The 22,521-nt window shown below is 41.4% G+C and overlaps 1 protein-coding gene across 1 annotated transcript in view; it reads right to left on the minus strand.

Annotated features, from left to right (window-relative positions):
• Positions 1–16,234: 16,234 nt before the first annotated feature.
• NOX4 (NADPH oxidase 4) overlaps positions 16,235–22,521 on the minus strand; it is a gene marked incomplete at both ends in the record, with an annotated part of 107,809 nt that continues 101,522 nt past the window's right edge. The window contains 2 exons of the mRNA XM_084306601.1: positions 16,235–16,355; positions 21,504–21,604. Coding sequence (XP_084162727.1) covers positions 16,235–16,355; positions 21,504–21,604 — 222 coding nt within the window. The remainder of the gene's footprint in view (positions 16,356–21,503; positions 21,605–22,521) is intronic.

A 22,521-nucleotide genomic window follows, 5' to 3' on the forward strand; every position in this document is an offset into this window, starting at 1 on the left:
GAGCAGAGCCCAGCAGCTGCCCAGTGTCAGATCAGAGCCAGCTCCAGATGGCTCCAAAAGGGACACACTGCTAGCCAGAGAAGAGCCATGAGTGACACTGGTTGGACCTCTGGGAGAGCAGAGTTAAGGAAGGAGAAATCTGCTGTGCTACAGCAGCTGGGAGAGTGGGGTGAGAGCTGAGAGAGAAGCAACCCTGCAACCCCAAGGTGAGTGCAGCAGGAGGGCAGGAGGTGCTCCAGGCATGCAGCACAAGTTCCCCTGCGGCCCGTGGAGAGGCCCCTGGTGGAGCAGGCTGTCCCCCTGCAGCCCATGGGTCCCACATGGAGCAGATCTCTACGCTGCAGCCTGTGGAGGAGCCCCCGGTGCAGCAGGTGGATGTGGCCTGGAGGAGGCTGTGGCCCATGGAGAGCCCCCTCAGGAGCAGACCCCAGGCCGGAGCTGCAGCCCGTGGAGAGGAGCCCACACAGGAGCATGGGGTCTGGGGGGAGCTGCCGCCCACCTGTGGGGGACCTGTGCTGGAGCAGTTTGCTCCTGGGGGACGGACCCCATGATATGGAGCCATGTGGGAGCAGTTCCTGAAGTGCTGCAGCCTGTGGGCAGCCCCCACAGGCTCGGTTCAGGAAGGATGGCATCCTGTGGGAAGGACCCCACATGGAGCAGGGGCAGAGAGGGACTGTGAAGGAGCAGCAGAGATGAAGCATCAGGGACTGACCGCAGCCACCATTCCCCATTGCCCTGCGCCACTCCTCGTGGAACATGTGGAAGATAACGGATTGGGGAAGGTGGTTTTAGTTTGCTTTTAGTTTCTCTCTGTTCTAGTCTGCTAGCGATAGACAATAAATTACATTAATTTCTCTATGCTGAGTCTGTTTTGCCCTTGATGATCATTGTTGAGTGATCTCCCTGGCCTTATCTCAACCCTTGAGTCCTTTTCATTGCATTTTCACCTGTACTTTCTTTGAGGAGTGGGAGTGAGAAGGCGGTTGTGGTGGATTTCAACTGCCCAGCAGGGTAAAACCACCACAACATCGTAATGTGATAAAGCTACAACCATTAGCTGACAGCAAGAAACATACATTCATGGTGTCAGAGAGGTGCTATATAAATGTATTTTTACTATTTTAGTGAAAGTTGTACAACATGCATGTATATATGTGTGCATACAGCTGTATGTGTGTAGACAAGCCCTATAAGGACTCTTTTTCCTGCTCTCCTTTCATATGGGTGACATTACAGACATTGTATAAAGAGAAGGTGAATCTGGTTTGTCAAATCAGAACAGTAGCTATTTGTTTTCACTCTGACCTTGTTAATTAATGCCACAGTGACCACAGGAGACATAGGCCAGCAAAGAATCTGGGCTTCATGTCCTGTTAAAGCACCATGGACTTGAGAAGCTGCTTTAAAATTCTTAGTAGTTTTTTAATTCTACAGTCTGAAGTCCCAGTTATTTAATCCAGAGGGTTGACTGTCAAAGTACCAACCTCCCATTAGCATTCAGGGAAAATCAGGCTCTCGACAACTCTCATTTAGGTGCCTAAATCAAAATGAGACATTTTTGTCTTCCATTCTGCTATCAGACAAGTTGCTTGGAACTTTTAAAAATGAAGTCACTTATATAAAAGAAGAACTTACTTCTTTCAGTGGTACAAAGATGCTTAAATCCACAAGGCTAGATAGCCAGGCTTAAAAATTATGGTCTTTTGTCTCATCCTAGGAGACATGGTATTCTAGCACCCTGAACAGGGATGCCTTCAGGGAGGTTGCCACTTTAGAAAATGTGTATAGAGGTATGGATATGCATGACAGATCAGGGAATCACTGCAGTCATCATAGTTAAGGTGCCATTATACTACAAGAAGATGCATCACTGTATATAGTTAGAGGAAGGCTTGTTTGGAAAATGTATCTAAAGAAATATCAGAAACTTTGAGCTAACAAAATTAATTTCCAGGAAAAGCAGAATGGTTTTTGAGGAGGGAGACAGGACAAGTTGTTGGTTATTCAGACCATCAGTCATCTGTCAACAATGCACAATTTCATATTAGAAAGTGCAGTTATTAAGCTCAGTCTAATGCAAATGCATATGCTAAACAAGACATCATAAAGGGTAATGACAAATCACGGAGCTATTCAATTCATGGGAATTAAATTTGGGAGGAGCTGGAAAAGGGAAACAGATGAAAATTGCAGATTATGTGAACTCATCTCACATACAAAAATGATAATGGGTTTTCAAGAGAAACAATCCAAGTTGCACTGACTGCAAATTATTTCAGTGTGCCAATCTTCAGCCTTCCTGAAACATCCAGTTGCATTTAATGCCTTTTTGGGCACATGTAAGTTTAAGTATTATGCTCACTGCGATGAACAGGGCTCTAATTGGATGGTATGGCTGTTCACCAGCTCTTAGGAGTCTGGTGGGACCAGCATCAGGGTACAGATCCCTTTCACCTCGAAATTCAGAATCAGAAACAGGTGAGGAACCACCTGTGTGTGCTCCTCAAATACTCTCAATTTTGTAACATGTACTCACTCCTTCTTCAGCTGATCCTCTGGATAAGATACTGCAGGAGCTAGTTCACACCTAAAGATTTTGTATCCTGAAATGCAAAAAGCCAGGTCAAGTGAGCCAGACCTCCTTGCAGGTCTTCAAAGGCTTTCACATCTCCCTAGTGGTTATACAAGAAAAGTGTTCATTTACTTTAGGAAATCTGGTACATTAACTAACTGAAATCTGTGAGAGGTTGGCACCTGAGCTAAGGGGACAGCTGCTGTTTAGCCCCTGGCTGCTGTTTTTTCCCTCTAGAACGGCTCACCTGTTTCTGTGAGCAATCTCTGCCTGTCATTGCCCACCCTTCTGCTCACTGTGATAACAAGAATTTATCACGATCAGTGATGCCTATACAGAGGTGAAAAGGAGACGAGGAAACAGAATATTTGGCTTATGATAGAAAAACATCAAAAGGCTGCAGAACTTTGCTTGTTGTCCAGTGCAAGGAGAGCTCCCCTTGTTGCTTCAGCATTTTTAGCTAGGCTTTGTCAAAATAAATAGTGGCCCAGTTTTTGTGCTCCCCCTCCCTTACTCTTGTTCCAACAATGAGATTTTCCTCCTGACCAAATGCATTTGTGAAATGTGCCATTTCCCATAAAAACTCTCCAAATAGCAGACAGAGAATCAAAGCTCATGAGTGAAAACACATTTTTGCCAGACCTCATTACTTGGTCAGGGTAAGGTGAACGGGGATATTATTCTAAATGAAAAACACTGTAATTTGAAAATATTGGTATTTCCTATGATAACTCTGCCCAGCATGCCATCGACACTGTGTTAAGTATAAACAAACACTTTATCCATTTCCACTGCTCAAAACCTCCTTCACTGGTAATGTTAACTTCCTGTACATGTTTATACCATAACAAATGAGAATAAAGGAGAAGGAATTGAAGGAATTGAAATATTTTTTTTTCTTCTCATCTTGCCACATTTAAACTCCTCATCATGGAGGGATGGTACCCTTCTGGCAGCATTTTATCAACACCACTCTGGAAAGAGAATGTGACAAATACAACCTTGAGATTAATATATGCAGTTTAATTGTGTATCCTTACTTCTCAAAAATAAATAATGAACCAGAACTTTTGACAGCAATTCTGAAAACTCAAGAGTCTATACGCTTTTTTTTTTTTTTTTTCCACTGAAATAATACATGTTTTACATGGAATTTTCATGAAAAAACATAACACTGCCAATGCAGAAATAATTAGGTGGACAGTTACCAGGACATTCAACATTTTGCAGAGTGATTGAGTGGGTGCCTTGGACCTTGGTGCACCACCAAGACTCCTAACAACATTTCTGAGAAGTGGATTATGAATTTTAAAACAATTTGGTTTCAGATACGCTGTAAAATCGGCAGTGTCTTGAAGATCATAGTAAAATATCAGCTCTCTATTAAGTTCTATCAAAAGCAATGTGGTCTGAGCAGGTACTTCAAATAAAACACACTGTAAAATACTTTACCAGACTGAGCAGACTAAAGCAAATGCCCACTTTGTTTCACTCAGTTTGGACCTCAAGTGCTCATATTAAGTCAGAAGGATTTCTATACACTTCTGGTATGGGAGGGAACTTCGTTCCTCATTGATTTTAGTGGGTTCATGCAGCTACTGTTTTCTATTCCCACTGTGCTCTAAAAGGGCAAAGACATGATGCAGAGTGCAAGGGAATGGTGTTCTCCTAAGTTACAGTAGCAGCATGACTGCGTATGAGAATTAAATAAATTCATCCTGCTTCTGGGATGGTCACACAGTCAGAGATACAAAAAGGAATGTATCTGTCACAGTCCTTCATTTCAAATGATTTATCAGAAACTCCACGAGATGGCACATGAAGTAAGCACATGACTAAAATGTACAGAAAATGGCTCTGGGTGACTAAACAAGGGTGTCTAGCATCATTTTGGTACTTCTGGCTTGCTGTTCCAGAGGATCATGGGTGTTCTGTAGCATATGTGTTTAAGCAGTGAAATCCCATCTTCCCCTGACAGCAGTAATATCTATGCATATATGCACATACACAATGCTTCCATGATTAAAGCAGTATTCCATTAATTAGAACCAGGTCACAAACAGCAACTCAACCATGTTTTGATCAGTCTTGGAATGCTTGTTTATTCCAAAGTCATGAAGCATCCTGTAAAACAAATACCTTGAGAGTACAGTGCTATAATTACATGACAAGTAAATGTATGGTGCTTTGTCAAATACAATACGAGACATAAACTCAAGTTAGGGCGTCCTGCTAGTATAACAGAATGCAACAGTAACATCTGAACAGCAACAGAACTCAGCAGCTGAATACTTTACTTGCCAGCATTGCCATTAACATAAAATGGCTAACTCAGTCTAATATTTTTGGAAAGAAGCATCTTTTCCTTACTGCAACCAGGATCTTGCAATTTAGCTAAACAAGTTTGAAAAGAAAAACTAGGGATTCACAAGCACTTGGTATAATAACAGGCTGTGATGCCAGGCAAAGTCAAGTGTGACCGCAGCAAACAAAACATGAGATTTTAATGCAGCTGGGTATCAAAACTTCAGAGAATTTGGATTCCTCATGTTTCTGAAAATCTAAGGAGAGTGGTTGGTTTGTAAGTTAACTCTACAAGAACATCAGATAGAGTCCTGGATTCCTCCCTATCTTATCTCTTCTTTAGCCAATAGTTTGCACCTGCCCTCACAACACTGTGTAATTAAGAAAGGGGCACTAAGGGAAAAGATTTCTCCATGACTCAGAAAAAGGAGAGAGAATAATAACAAAACAAAACAAACAAGACTTTTTATGATCAATTTTGTACCTGTGCCTTGTTATACATCTAACTGGTAAACGTTTTGCTTCATTTGATGGGGACACGTGGAGTCAAAAATCTCATTGCTTACAAGAAGGTCTACTAGGCACGCGCTCATAGTAGAGACTTATTTAAATGCTTCCAGCCAGTGAAACACAGGTCCTGTGTCTTGCTGGGGGGCAGCAAACTGAAGCTACAAAACGGGGTATTTCATATGACAAGGGTATGACTTACTATTGGCAGGAACCCTCTAAGTACTACTCTTGTTCTTAAAGCCAAGCCTGGGGGAAAAAATATAAATTAAAGTTCAGGACCAAATTTTGCTTTCTGTTCCACTTGGAAACTAAGCAGTCATTACCCTTCAAAGAATCATACCACATCCTGATCTATAAAAACATATGAACAGATTGAAATTGCATTAATGTAAACAGGGATCTCTGAAAAGAACACTGAATCCTTACAAGCATGGATATTTATTTATTTACTTTCCAAAATGGTTATCTTGCACATTGTATACAGATAAAGAGGTAAATGTCACCTTCCTTTTTAATACTTTCTTTTTAATTCAGCTCTAGTAGGAAAATTAAATAATTACAGAATTGGAAATTCAGGACAAATTTTCTGGCCTCTTGCTTTTGGGACAGGGAAGAGACTGCATAAGAATAAGGGAAGAATATGGTCCGTAGTGAAACAGTTTTCCTTTCCTAAAAGGAAAACATTGGGAAGTTGAATGTTATTTATTGCCTTTTCCAAATTTCAGTGATGTAGATATTTTCATCTAAAGTCAATCCTTCCCAAGACTGGATTGTGGTTAATTATTTTCTATCCATGTAGCAAACTGGTCCACTGAAGTCATTTAACAGTGGGACCACAGGCCAAGGTCTCCACAGGACACCCAAGTCTTGTATCAGTGCACCCCAGCTCTTGGACACTAGCCACGTTAAGCTCTTCCACATCTTCTGAGTCCCAAAGTATCCAAAGTGAGATTGAAATTGTCTTCCTCCTTTCTATAACTCTATATCCTCATCAACTCACAAGCCATTATGAGGTAACCTGTGGCTGAAGACAATGCCCAACACGCTGCCTGCCCTCAGCACGTGTCTCTCCCAGGAGGTCTGGTGGGTGCCAACAAGTCCAGCAAGTCTCCAGCAGCCTACTCATACCTGGGCTCAAGTTATAGGGCAGCCCAACTCGAAATGTGTCACAAATACCATCTTGAGGGGTCAGACAGACAAATTACTAAAGGTGCTTTGCTTTAAAAGGCATTCACTTATCTAAGCTCAGATTGTGGTAGTGCCTCGTGTAGTTTGAACAGTACTTTTCATCAGTGAAGGCTGGGAAGAAAAAAAAAAAAAAGCCACACACACACACAAAACAAAACAAAACAAAAAATCACAAAGAATGTTTTGCCATTAGAAATTAATAGTTTGCTGCAGCTGAATGTGGTGTGTGCTGTTTTCCAGAAATTTCTCCTTCTGAAAGAAACTTCGAAGAATCTTTTTTTTTTTTTTTTTTTTTTTTTAATAAATAGAGATGTTTGGGACATGCTGAAATTTCCTAAGCAAATAGTCGGTGGATTTTTTTGTTCTGAAAATAGTACATAAATACTGTAAAATCATAGAATCTTAAAGAAAACCACGCACAAGAACATATGCACATTCTGAAATAAATATAGCTGGCCCTATCTATGTATCTCAGTTTGAATAAAAATGCCACAGTTATGACTTTTCTCCTAAATTCTCACAGACCAAGGAAACCTTTCCTTACCCACATGAACTTCATCAAATTTGCTCTTGCAAGTGACTAGAAGGAACATGGGGAGGGAAAAGCTCAGTAGGATTAAGGGTCTCGCAGCCTAGCACTGGTGCGCTAAAGCTAATTAAAACTAAAGAGAAAAAAAAACAGTTAGTAAGCCGAGAGCTTCAACAACACAAGAATCCTGGAAGAAGCTCTTTGTTGCCTCTGAATCTCAGTAAAGCTCTGCCCTTCTGCAGCTGCAGCAGCATCAGTGCCTCCTTCTCAAGGATGCAGAGCAGAACATATGTATTGGGAGTGGTCTGCTTAACAGCACAATCCTTCTTCTCTCTCTTTATAAACAATGAGCTCTCAGGCTCCCTGAAGCAAAGGAACCAGGTGAGGAAACATTTAATCAGTGAAAGGAGGAATTTATAGGCAGTTGATAAACTAGGAGCTGTATGGAGATAGAGGATGTCATTGTAAGAAGCAACCACTTCCATCACTGCCCACTGTCCTGCAACACCTATGCGTGAAAGCAGAAACATGTCAGGGATGGCCACAAATGATCTGAATTTCACCAGATGGGTTCCTGTTGCTCATACACCAGATGATATAATCTTTGTTATTACTTGTTTTTCCCATTTTCTGTTTTCCCATCATTGTGGCACTGCCTCTCTTCCCATTCTAAAAAAGTATCTTCAGGTTTAGGATCCTGCATCCCATCACTTACCTAAAGCTAGTCAGAGTGATTAGAAGACCCTCCGTGGATCAGGTACATTATAAGAGTTACAAAGGCTAGTGTCTATGGCCATGACTATGGCTATGACTAAACCAACCTCAGCACTTTTCACAGTAGAATTTTCCTGAGTTAAGAGACGCAGAGGATGGGAAAAGCCTCAGACACAATGTGTGCTGTTGAAGCAGGGAAGTGACAGCAGAAAAGGAAGACACTAGATGATCTTTAAATGTCCCTTCCAACCCAAACCATTTTGTGATTCTGTGATTATATGACATACAGATGAGTTTGTTTCCAGTAATCCAGAGGTGAGAGCACCACTCCATACACCAACCGGAGGTATGCAGAGAGAAAAACATGGAGCTGAAAGCTCAGCTTTCACAGAGTGGGAAAAGGCTGAGATTAATGAAAGCACCAATGCCTCCAGCTCCAACAGACAATGATACTTCACTGTCGGGTGGAGACCCTTTGCCACACTGCATCTAAGCCACATTTTTTATCTTTCCTTTAGGGCATTATGTTTATTAAGTTTATCTCAAAAAGCATGAGTTGACCAGTTACAAGCGTTCAAGCAATCAAAAAGAATGCCATGAGTGAATCTTCCTATTAATTTTTTTTTTTCATCAGCTAATTATGTTGTTCTGACACAACAAAGGAAAAACATGGCACTTGTACCTTCTCGGCAGAATTCTCTCTTTGTTCCCTGTGAACACTAGTACAAATATGGGTGGGTTATATACATTTACTGATGGAAATTGGCACTCATCATCCTTACCTGTTCAGGTAAGGTTTCCTTACTAGGAAAGTACATGTTTTTGAGCATCTGACCCCTAATGATAACTCCCTGCTCCCCAGTCACTGAGCAACTTGCTTTTTCAGAGCCAGAGAAATACAAAGGGTGTGTCCATACCCTCAGTTAGCCAGGCATCTGAGACTGCACTCGTGTCTGAGACCAACTCATCACCTATGGAGTTTGCCCTCAGGTATGACAGGTCTAGGCTGCAAGCTGGACACTGCACACAGGTGGCTAACCCAGCTGCATTAAAAACTGTTTTCATCTCACACTGCAGACTCAGTCTGAGAGCCCTCAACTTTCCCCAATGCTAAGTGTACTTTTAAGGTAGGCTCTGACTCAGCACCGTGCACAGATGTGATAGTCAATGTTGTGACATGGCCTCTTTCTGGCTACAGATCACGTATCACTGTTGTGCTTCTCCTTAAAGAGTTGTTATCTTCTTTGCCCAAACCTCGTTTCCTTCTTTCCACCAGCTTGCAGAGTTTCTGTGCAGCACTGCTAACCTGGCTGCACTGAGAGCAGCTCAGGACACAGTCCACTCTGCATGCTCTCTGGTATTTTGCATTTCTCCTAGATTATTTAAGGGAGAAGAAAGGGCTCAGAGGTGTTATTTATTCAGTTCAGAAGCGACACATTATCACTGTGCTACATTTATAACATGCAAACACCACTACTCAGCACCAGCAGAGAATCCTTTATCCCTGAAAAAGAAATGACAGGCTCTTTGGAAACAGACAGAAATGCCTTGCTGTCGATGAATATATTATTGGCTACAGCACAAGGAGGAAGTTTTCGATCTTCCTTCCCCACCTCTCCTCCAAATTTCTTCCCCAGGGTTGTAGAGTATGAGACAAGCAACACGACCTTGCAATGACAGAATTTTAATGTGTGACTGGTGCACCAAAAGCAATGCAGCAGCATCCCTCTTCTCAGTGTTGCTATGTACACTACACATTTATGTAACACTGCTTCGCATCTTCAAGGCTGTCTGTACCTAGGGTCACAGCAGCAACAAACACAAAATGTATTTATTAAACTGTTAAGGCTCCTGACAGCTAGCATGGAGAACTATATACTCCAGGAATTTGGTGAAAAGGAGTTAACACAAAAAGCCATACCCAACCCAAAAGCTGCAAAACAGAAGTAGGTAGCTCTTGAAACAGGTTAACTAGAAAGTGACAATGATAGATTTATTTCAAAAATTACTTATTTTGAAGGCATTTACTAAAATATACTAGTTTACTTCTGTGCTTAGCTTTGAGTTGTGCACTGAAAGGCTATCTCTGCATACATTAGTTCTCAAATCCCAGGGAGACTTTGCATTCACATCAAGCAATGGAGTTTGCTTTCAGTGTCTGGAATTTAGGAGCCAGGAAGAATGACTCCCTCCTTCCCTTTTACTTCCAGGTTCTAAATATTTCAGACTGTTCAGTGCTGGAATTTATCATCCTCTCCTGCCCTCCTTGGTTTGCTCCTCAGTTGACAGCAATTCTCCTGAAGCTTCAGGAGCTACTCATGACTTCCCCCTCCTGGTGTGACAGTGCGGATCATTAGGAAGATGGTGCAGATTTCAGGACACTGGACAGGCAGGAAAAAAAAAAAAAAAAAAAAAAAAAAAGCAGAAAGAGCAGTTGGAATATTCTTAGCATTTTTGTAAGGTCTGACACCCTCAGAAACCCAAGGGTTCTGTTAAGAGACAATCTACAATTGGGATGAGTCTCTTCCACCAGCTTTCTCCCTGTATCCTCCAAATAATGGGAGATCTTTTGCTGTTTGTACAGCATACAAACACAATCATTCTGGAGAATATAATGCTACACTACAAACCTTGAGCATCCACTGCAAGTTTGGAGCTATTCATAACCTTCAGATGAAGTGCACAGCATTTCCACGGGACCAAAACAGATCCCCATGTCTCTTACAACGTGGGTGATACAGCTAGCAGAATACTAAACCTTTACAAATGTTCGGCCAGCTCTTGAAGAAGCATTTGTTGCTCAAAACCTTTTCTAAGAGCATTCATTATATTTGTGAGTCTAGCAGAGGACTCAGGGTTCAATCTTAATGATGCTGGCTAAACAATCTCCTGTACCTATGAAGGAAATTCCAGACTTCTGGGATTTAGTGTGATTAGTTAAGGTACAGGTTCTTCATGGGAATTTCAAAAGTCTCATTTCAGCTCCATGTATGTATCCACTAGTGCACCATCACAGTGGCTTTAATGAAATACACCAGCAGCAGAGATGACTCAAACCCCAAATCACCATTCAAAGTTGAGACCTCAGCTGTATTCTATATATCCCTGATAAATGTACATTCATTACAGAAAAGCTCAGTTCAGCACAAGCGCCAGTGGCATTTTGATTAAACTTTGCTGTTAAATCATCTTTGTTAAAACAATAAAACTGCTTTTATTTGTGAGGGGTGGGAATTTTGCAGACAAATCTTCTCTGCATAATCCAGAGAAGAACAGATCCAGCTTGTCTTAAATCACACTGGCATGTTTATGAAATGATTGCCAGGCTGAAGTGAAAATTAATCTCCCTAGAAGCCCTTTTATTTTTTAAACAAGTAAACATTGTATTTTAATAACTTTGTGTCTGCTCTGACTTAAGGGGCTCAGGCTCCTACTGGCAATGACTAGTTAGCCTCCTGCTGGCTTCTCTAAGCAATGGCTTAGAGTTTGAAACTATAACCTAGCATGTTAGTGTTGTGTAGAGGCTTTTCTCTTAGGCTTCTGCTCTAAAAACAAATTTCTTACCAAACCATTGCTTCTCTGATTTTTTAGTTTTTTTACAGCTGAATTACTATGTCCCAAGGGGCCTGGCTACCACTCAGATTATTTACCCCTTCTCAGCCAGCTCCAAATCTCTTTCTCACCTATGTGCGAGAAGCATTAGGGGCAAAGGGACGATTCTGCACCTGTTTGTATTGGCTGCACAACACGCTCACAGGTTGATCTGTGCTTGTATCAGACTCTGCATGCATGCAAGCATATGCAGTACCTCTCTCACCTGCAAGACACATCTAGCAACAAGACAGGTGAAGATCTGCAGACAAGAATAATGCTGGAAGCTGAGTGCTGAGGTCGTAAGCCCGTGACAGCAATGCAGCGTGTGCACACCGCTGTGCTAGTGGAAGCTGAATGTGTGCAGTGCTTTCATACTCATCTTCCATCCCATCAGGCTCACGTGGGCAGGAGTCTTCAAACAGAAAGAGGGCTTATCTCCTTTCCCTTAACAGCAACTGTTCTCTAGTTTGTTGTGGCAAAACAAACAGCATTTTGCAGAAAAGCATATTTGGCTTAAACTTTCTACCAGGTCCATAAGCAGCACAGTCATCAGCTAAGAGGCTGTGGTACACCCTGGTCTCCTGATCCTAGCCCAGGTTCAAGGTTGCATGTAGGGGTCTCTCATATTCCTTTTAGTGCCATCCCCTAGAAGAGCTGATAAAAGACCAAGGAAGACTTTTCATGCACTCAGTACTATATGCAGAAACAGGGTATGTTAGGCAAAGTGCCACTCCAAATTGCTGGAATAATCATCATGGAGAGAGAAGGACTGGCCTTCAGACCTTGGAGGTGAAGGTCACTCCCCATCAGGCATTCCCACACTCCATAAGGGCTCACCTCTGCAGCCCTTCACTAGGGCAGTGAACATTTACTCAGACAAGTAATCTCAGTGCTGTGAGAACAGGATTGCTCGAGTAAATCTGACTCACTACTCAGCTGTTAGCTGTGTAAAGGTTTCATACTGTTGTATGAGGGCTGGACTCTCCTTGCAGAGAAAGGGTTTGGCTTCAATCATGGCATAAAACCCTCCCGTTTTAAATAAACATTTATGAATCATGAAACATTTATGATAAATAAAACACAAAGACCCAATGAGTGGTCTGAAGATTTGGGACAACTAAACAAGAAGTGGCATAACGCAGGGTGGGATCCTTCCCCTGCCAGCAAGAAGCTTATGACAAACTCACTTCCAGGACTCAGTTTAATGCGTAAAGAGACATTCAATTACGTAAATCCGGTTGATCTGTAAACGTGGAATTAAGTGCTGTCAGCCTTCACTTACTTGTCTGGCACCAAGTTAATATTTTCATGTACGCTTGGCTTACAGAGAGAAACACTGCATAGTTTAAAAGCAAGCCCAGCTCAGTTTTGCAAGCTAGTGACACATGAAAAAGCAGCAAGGAGAATGCAGCCTGACTGCCTTTATCAGTAACATTTGCCATTCCTGAAACCAAGTCACAGTCACTAACCCTTAAACTTTCTGCTCCTCTAAAAAGCACAGCACAAAGAAAAGGAAAAGAGCAACTGAAGCTTTTAACCTTTCCCCAAATCCATACTTATCCGGTCTAGCAATACTCACACAAGCAACAGAAAGGCTCAGTCAAACAAAGCTTTATGAAAATAAAACACAAACACTGTTGAATAGCAATTACACAGACCTTTTCACTGCAGGTGCACTGAAGTGATCCCGAAAACATTAATTACGCCTCACAACACTCCAGACAGGTAGACAGTCCCCAGCCTGTTTTACAAGTAGGTCAGCTGAGGTTGGCATAGGACAGAGGCAGAAAGAGGAGAGTGTGCCTCTGCCTGCATCTTGCTCTGACAGCATGTAACGACAGGAGATAACATTCCTCCACAGTGTCAGCTTCTGCTAGTACTCAGAGCAAGAGCACAGGACTATTATTATTAATTATAAAATACTACCTATGTAAGAGCTGAGCCAGAAAATATCATCTGTTTTAGCACAGAACCAACTACAAAACTAGCTGCTCATTATACAGTAATGGAACCGATATCTATGAGAGAGGAGATGTGAATCCACAAAGAACATCGTGATTAGATGACTCTACACTGTATTTAAAAATCATTAGACACTAGATCCTAAAACGAGAGGAAAATGATCACTGTGTGGATGTAGTTAACAGATGCAGTCATGATTGCAGTCATGCTTTAAGCTAACTGCAAACAAACACAAAAGCTGACAGTGCAGGCAATACCTGACATTTATGCATGTTGCCATCAGTGTTATGCTTATTATGAAATACATGCATGCACTATTAGAAATATTAGTGATTAAAATGATCTGACACTTTTCTGCATACCTCCAGTTTTACAGGGACAGATGAAGGAGATCCAATAGGAAAATAATGATCCTTCCAGCCTCAAAAAAAAAATAAAATCAGTAGCTGCAATGTAGGCTCCAATCTCACACTGCATTTCTATTTTGGCTTCTGTCTCCTCTAGGCTCCTTTGAGAATTCTCATCAGTAGGAATAAGTCCATCTCTGGCTCTTTCTTTCCCCTCTGAATTTCAAATTGGGCAGAGCCAGAGGCAGGAACTTCCTGCAAAGTCCAGGCACTAAGAAACACATCCCAGTGGGGCTTTGCTGCTGCACTTGGGGCAACTCCACAGCAGAAGCTGCCAAGGCAAAGATCAAACTCATCTTCACTAGTTACACTTACAACATGCCAATACACCACCTACCAGAAAAATGCTTTCCTCTGAATACTGATACTGATACTGATACTGATAGAGAGCTTGTGCTGTTAGGTGAAAATTAGTAAGTCTTTCCTACTGAAATGAAAAATTCATTCATTGGAAAGCAGTAAACTGAATCAAATGCACTGTTCTAAATACAGGTGAACCAGAGGTATGAGAGATGATGAGATATTTTACATGAGCTTATTCTGCAGATGCTACAGGCTTTGTTTCCAAGCTTCTGCTGAAGATGAAGGGCCAGGTTTTCAGCAAGTGTAAAGCAGTACTGTTGTACTCAGATGCAGTAGAATGATTGCTGTTAATGCCAGCTAAGTGTCTGGCTCAAGTTTAAATGTCCCCTTCTCAGCAAAATAACATAAAAAGAGTAAAGAGAAAATAAAGGAAATTGGATTGGCTATTGAAATGAGGGAACAAAATATTGCTTCTCAGAACCAAAAAGTTTTCAAGTGCTTGTTTCAACCCCTAGCCTTTCCTTGGCACCTATCAGCAGTCAGAAAAAAAAGCTTTAATAAGGACAGGGAAGAAGAACTTATGTTTGAATATTTCAGATCCTCCCCTATGGAACATACTGAAAATATAATAGAGAGCTAGGGCTGTTCAGCCTAAAGAAGAGAAGGCTCCGGGCTGACCTCACTGTGGCATTTCAGTACTTAAAGGAGGCTTATAAAAAAGATGGAGAGTGACTCTTTGCTCAATCAAATAATGACAAGACAATGGGCAATGGTTTTAAATGTAAAGAGAGGAGATTTAGCTAAGAGGTTAGGAGGAAATTCTTCACTCAGAGGGTGGTGAGGCCCTGGCTCAGGTTGCCCAGAGAAGCTGTGGATGCCCCATCCCTGGAGGTGTTCAAGGCCAGGTTAAATGAGGCCCTGAGCAACCTGATCTAGTGGGTGGTGTCCCTCCCTGTGGCAGGGGGGTTGGAGTTGGTATTTAAGGACCCTTCCAAACTGAGCCATTCTATGACTCTGAGAAGTTTTGATCTGCACACAAGATGTCAAGAGCCACAGAAATTAAGGCCTCACTCCTACTCTGCTGTAGATCTGGCCTGATCCTGCTTTTAGGGCCACCAGTGTGACTGAATAAACAAGCCCGACTCCAGTGATGGTTATCCCTGGAAGTCTTTAAAAGACATTTAGATGTAGAGCTTAGGGATATGGTTTAGTGGGGACTGTTAGCGTTAGGTCAGAGGTTGGACTCGATGATCTTGAGGTCTCTTCCAACCTAGAAATTCTGTGATTTTGTGATTCTGTAATCCAAGGATCACAGTCAACCAAAGACAATCTGCAGCTTCCAAAACTGGTTTTCAATCTGCTTCATTGGAAATTAATCAGTAAGAACACCTGAATGCTTTAATAAGTATTTGACACTCAGGGCATGTGAGTGCTACTTCCATGTTCAGCATGTGGTATACGAAAACATCATGTCCTCCCATTAATTACTTTTTTGCCCCATATTTCTGGCTGCACAAATCACACTTATTTTGCAAACTGCTGAATGCTGAATTGATGTGCCTAAATTGCTCCCTTTCTTCCATTCAAGGTGGGAATACTGACACCCATGACAGAAGCAGACTAGAGTAACACTGTATATTTGAAATACAGAATCTCAATTCTGCAATGCATAAAACCTGTAGTATGGAGCGTCTCACCCCAAAGCCATAAGGTTTGTATACCAACAAAAGCAATAGGTCTTTGAAATGCACTATGTTTTGCCATTTGGATTAACCTGGGGTTTAATTTACTGATCCAACTTCAGAGGGTTGAAGTGGAAGAACATTCCACAGATTGTCCTTCCATTGGCTTTTAAAGCAACTGTGTCTCTCCCCAGTGTTTGTACTTTTCAATTAACAGAAACAACTCCAAAGAATCACTGCTGCCACAAATATTGTGTGAGAACATTTGGCTTTGAGCATAAGCACTTATTATTTGTTGGTATACTGCCATGTCCATCATTTTCCAGACTCTTAAATAATCATAAATAAGAAAAACTGTGCTATTCTTTGGTACATTTCTGTCTGTTTAAACCACAGCTGAACTTTTAAGTTGTACAAACAAAAAATTGCACTTTTATCTTCTAGAGACTCTTGCTAGTCCAACAGACTTTCAGCTGAAGGATTCCTTATTATACTCAAACCTTGTCCCATAAGAGTTGCTGCTGTTGCTCAGTTTATGAAGTATCTTAGAGATTTTGTTTGGTCCACAACAGAAAACTCCAATAGTCTTCCTGAAAGAGAAAATAAAATAAGTTATGACATTGTGAATGAACACTAACTTCTAACAATTGACAGAATTGGGTTCTGCTTTCATAGTATTATAGAAATGCCAACTATGTACAGATTTTAGGGTGAGAACAACTCATTAGGTCATGTAGCTGGTATTACAGAAGCCACTAGATCTCTCCCATCTTTCTCCACATCACATCCTGTTACTTACTTGACTAAGATGACTCTTGCAAAAAAGAACCTCATCTTAGTCTCAAGATACCAAGCAAGGAGAAACTGCTAATTAATCACTTTGTTTGTTTGTTTGTTTGTTTGTTTTTGGGGGGGAGTTAAAAAACGTGTCTTACTCTAACGACTTTATTAGTGTAACTTTTGATTTACACAAGTAGGAGATCAAGTCACTAACAGGGATTTGTTACAACAATGAAAACAGAGCACTACTAACCCACGATTATTTCTGGCAGCAGCAGAACAACTTTACCACATTAGTTTCACATTAGCATGAAATCGTTCCTCCAGTAGCTGTATTGGAAAGCCTTGTGAAAAGCTAAACACAGAAAAAGATCCTTGTATCCATATCCAGCTATCAGGCCAGATCCATTACAACAACTCCACTGACAGCACCACTTTGCACTCTGGTCACCTTACACAGAAGCTTTAAGTCAGACTCATGGTCACACAGCATCTAAAGACTCTGGGCAATAGCCAGCGGTAGAACAGGGCAAATACACAACAGCAGAGCTGAGCCACTCATGATATTCATCATCTCCCTTCCCTTGAAAGATGAGGAGAAGAGTAAGGAAGGAGCGAGAAAAGAGGATGTGGTGCTGTCTCTTATATATTATTTTAAAAAAAGTCTTCATCTTCCTGCTGAAATTGTGCCACTACACAGAAAAATCTTAAAAGAATTAGTGGGATGGAGAGAGAACATAAAGGGGAACGTGGCTCTAACTATTATCATTTACAGCACTCACCAGGAGGCTGGAGACTTTGAGTTCTGGTCCTTGCCTCTAGGACTGTTTCAGTATTTTATCCAGTGACTATTTAACACAAAGTATCTTAGCACATGAAGATACTCAAATGCACAGTTTAAAGCTGCCTGTGTATATGTTTGGTGAAAAAAGGGAACTCATGCCTATAAACAGAAATCTTTGATGCATACTGCCAAGTGTATGTCACTGATGTCAAACAGCAGTGCAAACAGCATGGCAGCCCATGGTATACAACGGGACACAAACACTGGCATGGCACACCTGAGGACTCAAACATCAAAAGGCATCACAAAGTTACAGAGGTAAGTGCAACCGTGTCCTTGTGCAGGCACCTCACAATGCTGACATTTTAATTGACATATATTACATCATCTCTTATATCAATCCATGTCAGATATTCATAACTCACACTTTTCTCATTTTTATGTATATCTATTAAACTTTCATGCCCTGGCAGAACTCCTCTTAATGGCAAAGGGTGTTGCGTTGGTGGCTGGATTGGCAGAAATAATGAGCACACTATTGCTTGTTGGTCTCAAACACGATTTCTCAGCACTTGCAGAATCTGAACATCCTCTGTTCTGTGCACAGAGGAAAAAAAGGGTATGCAAGCTGGCAGCAAGAATGTTTTCTACTGCACATTTAATTGATGGAATTAATGTTATTGCTTTCATCAGTCTAACTAGTATGGACAACTGCTAAATAAAAAACAGAGATCATCTATCTCTCTCCTTCTCATTATATATATATATACATATATATTATATATTATTATATATACATATATATAATATATATATACATATACATATACATATATATATATATATTATATATATATATACATACATATATATGTATGTATGTATGTACACACCTCCTAAGCACAGGCATTTCCAAGCTGCACATACTGCTAATGTACCCCCCATCCTAGCAACAACCTTCTAAGGTTCAGAGAATTTTTGGGCAGTAAACAAAATCACCAAAAGGTAAAGTGCTTTGCCTAAGCTGTCATAAGAGGTTTGTGGCTGACTCGGAAGAGCTCCTGGCATTGCCCCATACAGCGAGCCAGAGGTTCTCAAGTGTTCTTCCTACAGATACCCAGCATCAGCAGCTGAATATTATGCTGCGTAATACTTACCTCCCACAATTCACCCCACATGTCCTCCCCCACCTACGCCCACCACTTCCCTGCTTGCAGATACTTTCCTCCTGCCTGGTTTGCTGCAGCACAGGCTGTGACACAAGCAGGCAGGGAGCTGAAAGCAGCTCCTGCATGGAGCAGTACACTACTGCCTCAAGCTGACGGGATTTAATTGCCTATCACTTGTTTGGGTCAATGATTTACCTGGTTGCTCAGAGGAAAACAGCAAAGTGTTGCTGGGACATAATGTCTGAAAATCTTTTAAATACCACTAGCATGTTTACAATCGGGGAAGCTGTGTTATAGGCCCCTCTTTGGAATAATTATTAATATAGGATTTTATTCACTCAAAGCGTTACATAAATAACTACCCTTTCAAGACTTCTTAATGTTCCTATTGGATGAGTAGGTCAGCAGTATTCTTACATCTGTTTTTTGAACAGTGGGAGCTGAGGGAGAGCTGAAATATTTTGCGACCTAGAGAGGACAGACTCAAGACTTGAAATATTCCAGTTTTAAATCCCACATCCATTCCTAGAGAGAGAGTATCTCCTTTACAAAGCATGAGATATGTGTCATGGTACTCCACGCCTTCCTCTCCTACAGATATTCATCTTTTTCTAGGTCAGTCTCCCATCTGGAAAAATGCAGCTATTTGAACAAAGCAAAACTGAGAAAGCATTTCTGCAACAGCATGGTGTAAGCTTTTCACTCAGGACACAACTGAGCAGAAACAAGGCTGCTGCTCTGACCCCAAAAAGCACGAAAAACAAGACCAATAATTTATTACATAAACCATCATAGTGCACATCCCTGAGACTGCAGGTGTCATATAAAATATCAACAGTAGATGGCATGCGTCTGCTCCAATCAGTTTGGAGGGAAGAGTTAGGAGCCTGAGGCCGGGTTGTCCCATGTCATACTCCGAAGCTCTGGCAAAGCTCAGACACTTACAAATGCACTTTGGCTATTTGGGACCCAAGCAGCAACAAGAGCAACAATTCACAAACCACAAACCAATCAGATGGCTGAACTGATGAGAGGTTTGCCAGCTGTGTGTTTACTTATGCACAGCTTTGACTGAAGTCACAAGATAAAAAATGGAAAATATCTAGGCTTCTTGGCTGCCCATAAACAAGCCCAAGGGGATGATTGCAAATACATGTGAACATCTGAATGCTGGCACCAGATGCTGGAAAAAAACTTAGTTGCCCAGCTCTTTTTTTGGTCTCCATATTGCAGTGTGGTTATTTAGGTAGAAAGTTACTCAGAAATAAGAACTGAAATAAAGTTAGCAGGAGACCAGGAATCAGACTACAGAGAAAAACTGAAGTTTCTGTCTTGTCCAGGGAAACAGAATATTCATCTATGATATCCATGTTTCTGTGGTATAGTTGATTTACAGGTTGCACTACTGTTTATCATGTTACACGTAACTACACCTATAGAAACAGACCTATATCTATATATTGTGATAAGGGGTGACAAATGGTAAGAAAGCCTACATCTTAGCAAGCTGCAGGACGGTGAAAAAGAGGCAGAGAATTATTTAGGTAATAAGAGACACCTTGCTTGGAAATGGTGGTATAATTTAAAGACCTGGTGTGAAAATGCAGAGGAAATGGCACTTGAAGGTCTAATTAGGCATAATGCAATGGAAAGCGCAAAGGAAAAAGCAAGCATGACTACCACTAATAGCTTCATCTGTATTATGTGCACTTGCAGCCTTGCAAGGAAGTGGCAGAAGCCTTATGATTTTCATCTTTTGAAACTGGATTCACACAGTTAAGCAAAAAAAAAAAAAAAGCCATTAGAATGGAGCAAAAAGAGGTTAGCAGACCTCTGTGCAGGAGCCTGAGCCAGAGTCAACTTGCTTCTCTGCCCTCCCTATTTCCCCATCTTTCCCATGGCTCTTTACTACTGCCATTCTTGAAGTAGTATTCGTTTGCTCTGCAGCAGCCTTTGGGGCATCCTTTCCACAACATCCTTTAAGACCTGAACACAAGATACATGGCTGCAGCAGCTTACACTGCCAACAGTGATACACAGTGGTGCTCAATATTTCTTAAGATACAGGGCTCCAAAACCCCTAGTCATATTCAGCTCCAGAAGACTGGAGAATAAGCCATGGGCAACAGTTCACAAGTGAAACAGAAGACAAAAAACATTTTGAGGGAAAAGGTCTGTAGGTGAAAATGATCGTGAGAGCACCTCTCAGTCTGGTGCAGACAGATTACTTTCAAAAGCTACTGCGGGTGGCTTGAGGCTCCGACCCTACTGACTTTTCCAGAAGCAGATTAGGGAAGACTCACACAATCCTGTCTACCACATCAGCTTTTAAGTCAGGACACTGCCAGTAGGGTGTAATATAACCAACCAACAAAGCAGGATCTGGAAAAAGACATTCCATAGTCTAATTGCATGTCTTCTGTTTTACAACTGTCTTGTTTTAGACCATAGTATGTTCGCCTAGCACAGTAAAAAGGCATTGCCAGGGCTTAACAAAGAATAAAAACTGCCAGGAATCTCTGAAGACAATATATCCTCTGAATAAAAACAATATAGGACAGCCAGATTCTTCCTTATGCAATTTATTTGTTGTAATCCAGTACAATAAATCATTAAAATTATATGAGAAGTCAGTGACTTTAAAAACCTGCAGCTTTATATATAGAAACAGCCTATGTTGCAAGCAAGATACTGCAATGGACAAAAACACATGCAATCCCAGTGCAATGAGATGAAAATCTATTACTTTCACTTTCTGGGCCACTGAACATCCTAAGCTGCATGAAAAGATGAACTATGCTGAGTTTTTTGTTGTTTTATTTTTAATGTTTGAGTTTGTGCAGGCTATCTCTCAGAGCAAAATACCAGCTAATTTCAACATCAGTAGCTTGAACATTAGAGTCCAAGATAGAACTCTAAGAACATTTTCATACAACACAGAGCTGCAAAGACCTAGTATCCCCATCCCTCAAACAGTGGCATCCCTCTAGCAGACCAGTACTCACCGCCTGTTACACTTTGCTATTTCATCGAAGAGGAGCTTCCACCGGGGTCGTCCAATCAAAAGCCTCGAGTTTAGGGCTTGATATTTCTCACCAATTATTTTCTGCAAGAAACAAAAAACTGCAAGCTGCCTGATTTGCAGATTGCCTCACATCACCCGGGGCTCCCATTTCTGACATTGCTTGACTTACCATATCGCTGAGGTGTAAAACCCAAGCCCAAGTATCAGGCAGTTGTGATTAAAACTGAAGCCATTTCATACATCAATACCTCTACTCACTGCCTTTTTCAATGGCTCTCCTTGGTGTTTATTATACATTGTTCCTCTCGCAGCTGCTCATTAATCTCCCCATTACTTTTAAACCAATTTATTTAAGCCATAAAACAATAACTACGCTCCTATTATTCATTCCTTCATTGGCCTTTAATGCTTAGCTGGAAGAAACACTGCTGATGCAAAAATCATATTTCTGTCTGAAGAATTTTTTTTCGATTACATACAAGGTACTATTAAGATGACTAGGCCTGAAAAAGTAACAAGGGAAATCTTACATTTCTCCCTGAGAGTAGTTTGCCAGCTGCTTTGTGCTGCCTCAACAGCAGAAAGCAGCCAAAACTGGTCCCCAGATGGAACCCAACCCACTGCAGCAATGCTAACTCACCAGCAATTTTATAAGGTCAAATGCCCTTCCACTGCAGGGCTATTACCTTTCCTTGGTTCTTGTGTCCTAACACAACAGGAAGGCAGAGAGGAATTACATCTTTAGCATCCCACATTCTCTCTGCTGCGGAATGATCTGAAACATGGCTCATACCCATGCAAACACAGAGCCTTAGCCAACTCATCCTCTCCCCTGGCCTTTTATATTCAAGAGGCATTTGCTGAAGGAAGGGATTGACTCCCTGTTGTCACAAAAGCATACTGCTCCCAAGCAAAGGGAGCACAAAGCGAAACTGCCCTAATTTTGGTAGCAGTCAGCACTTGGACTGACATCAGTGAACACATAAGCTGTAAGGCAA

This window comes from Netta rufina (assembly GCF_964035555.1).
Source record: "Netta rufina genome assembly, chromosome: 1".
NCBI classification, from domain to species: Eukaryota; Metazoa; Chordata; class Aves; order Anseriformes; family Anatidae; genus Netta; species Netta rufina.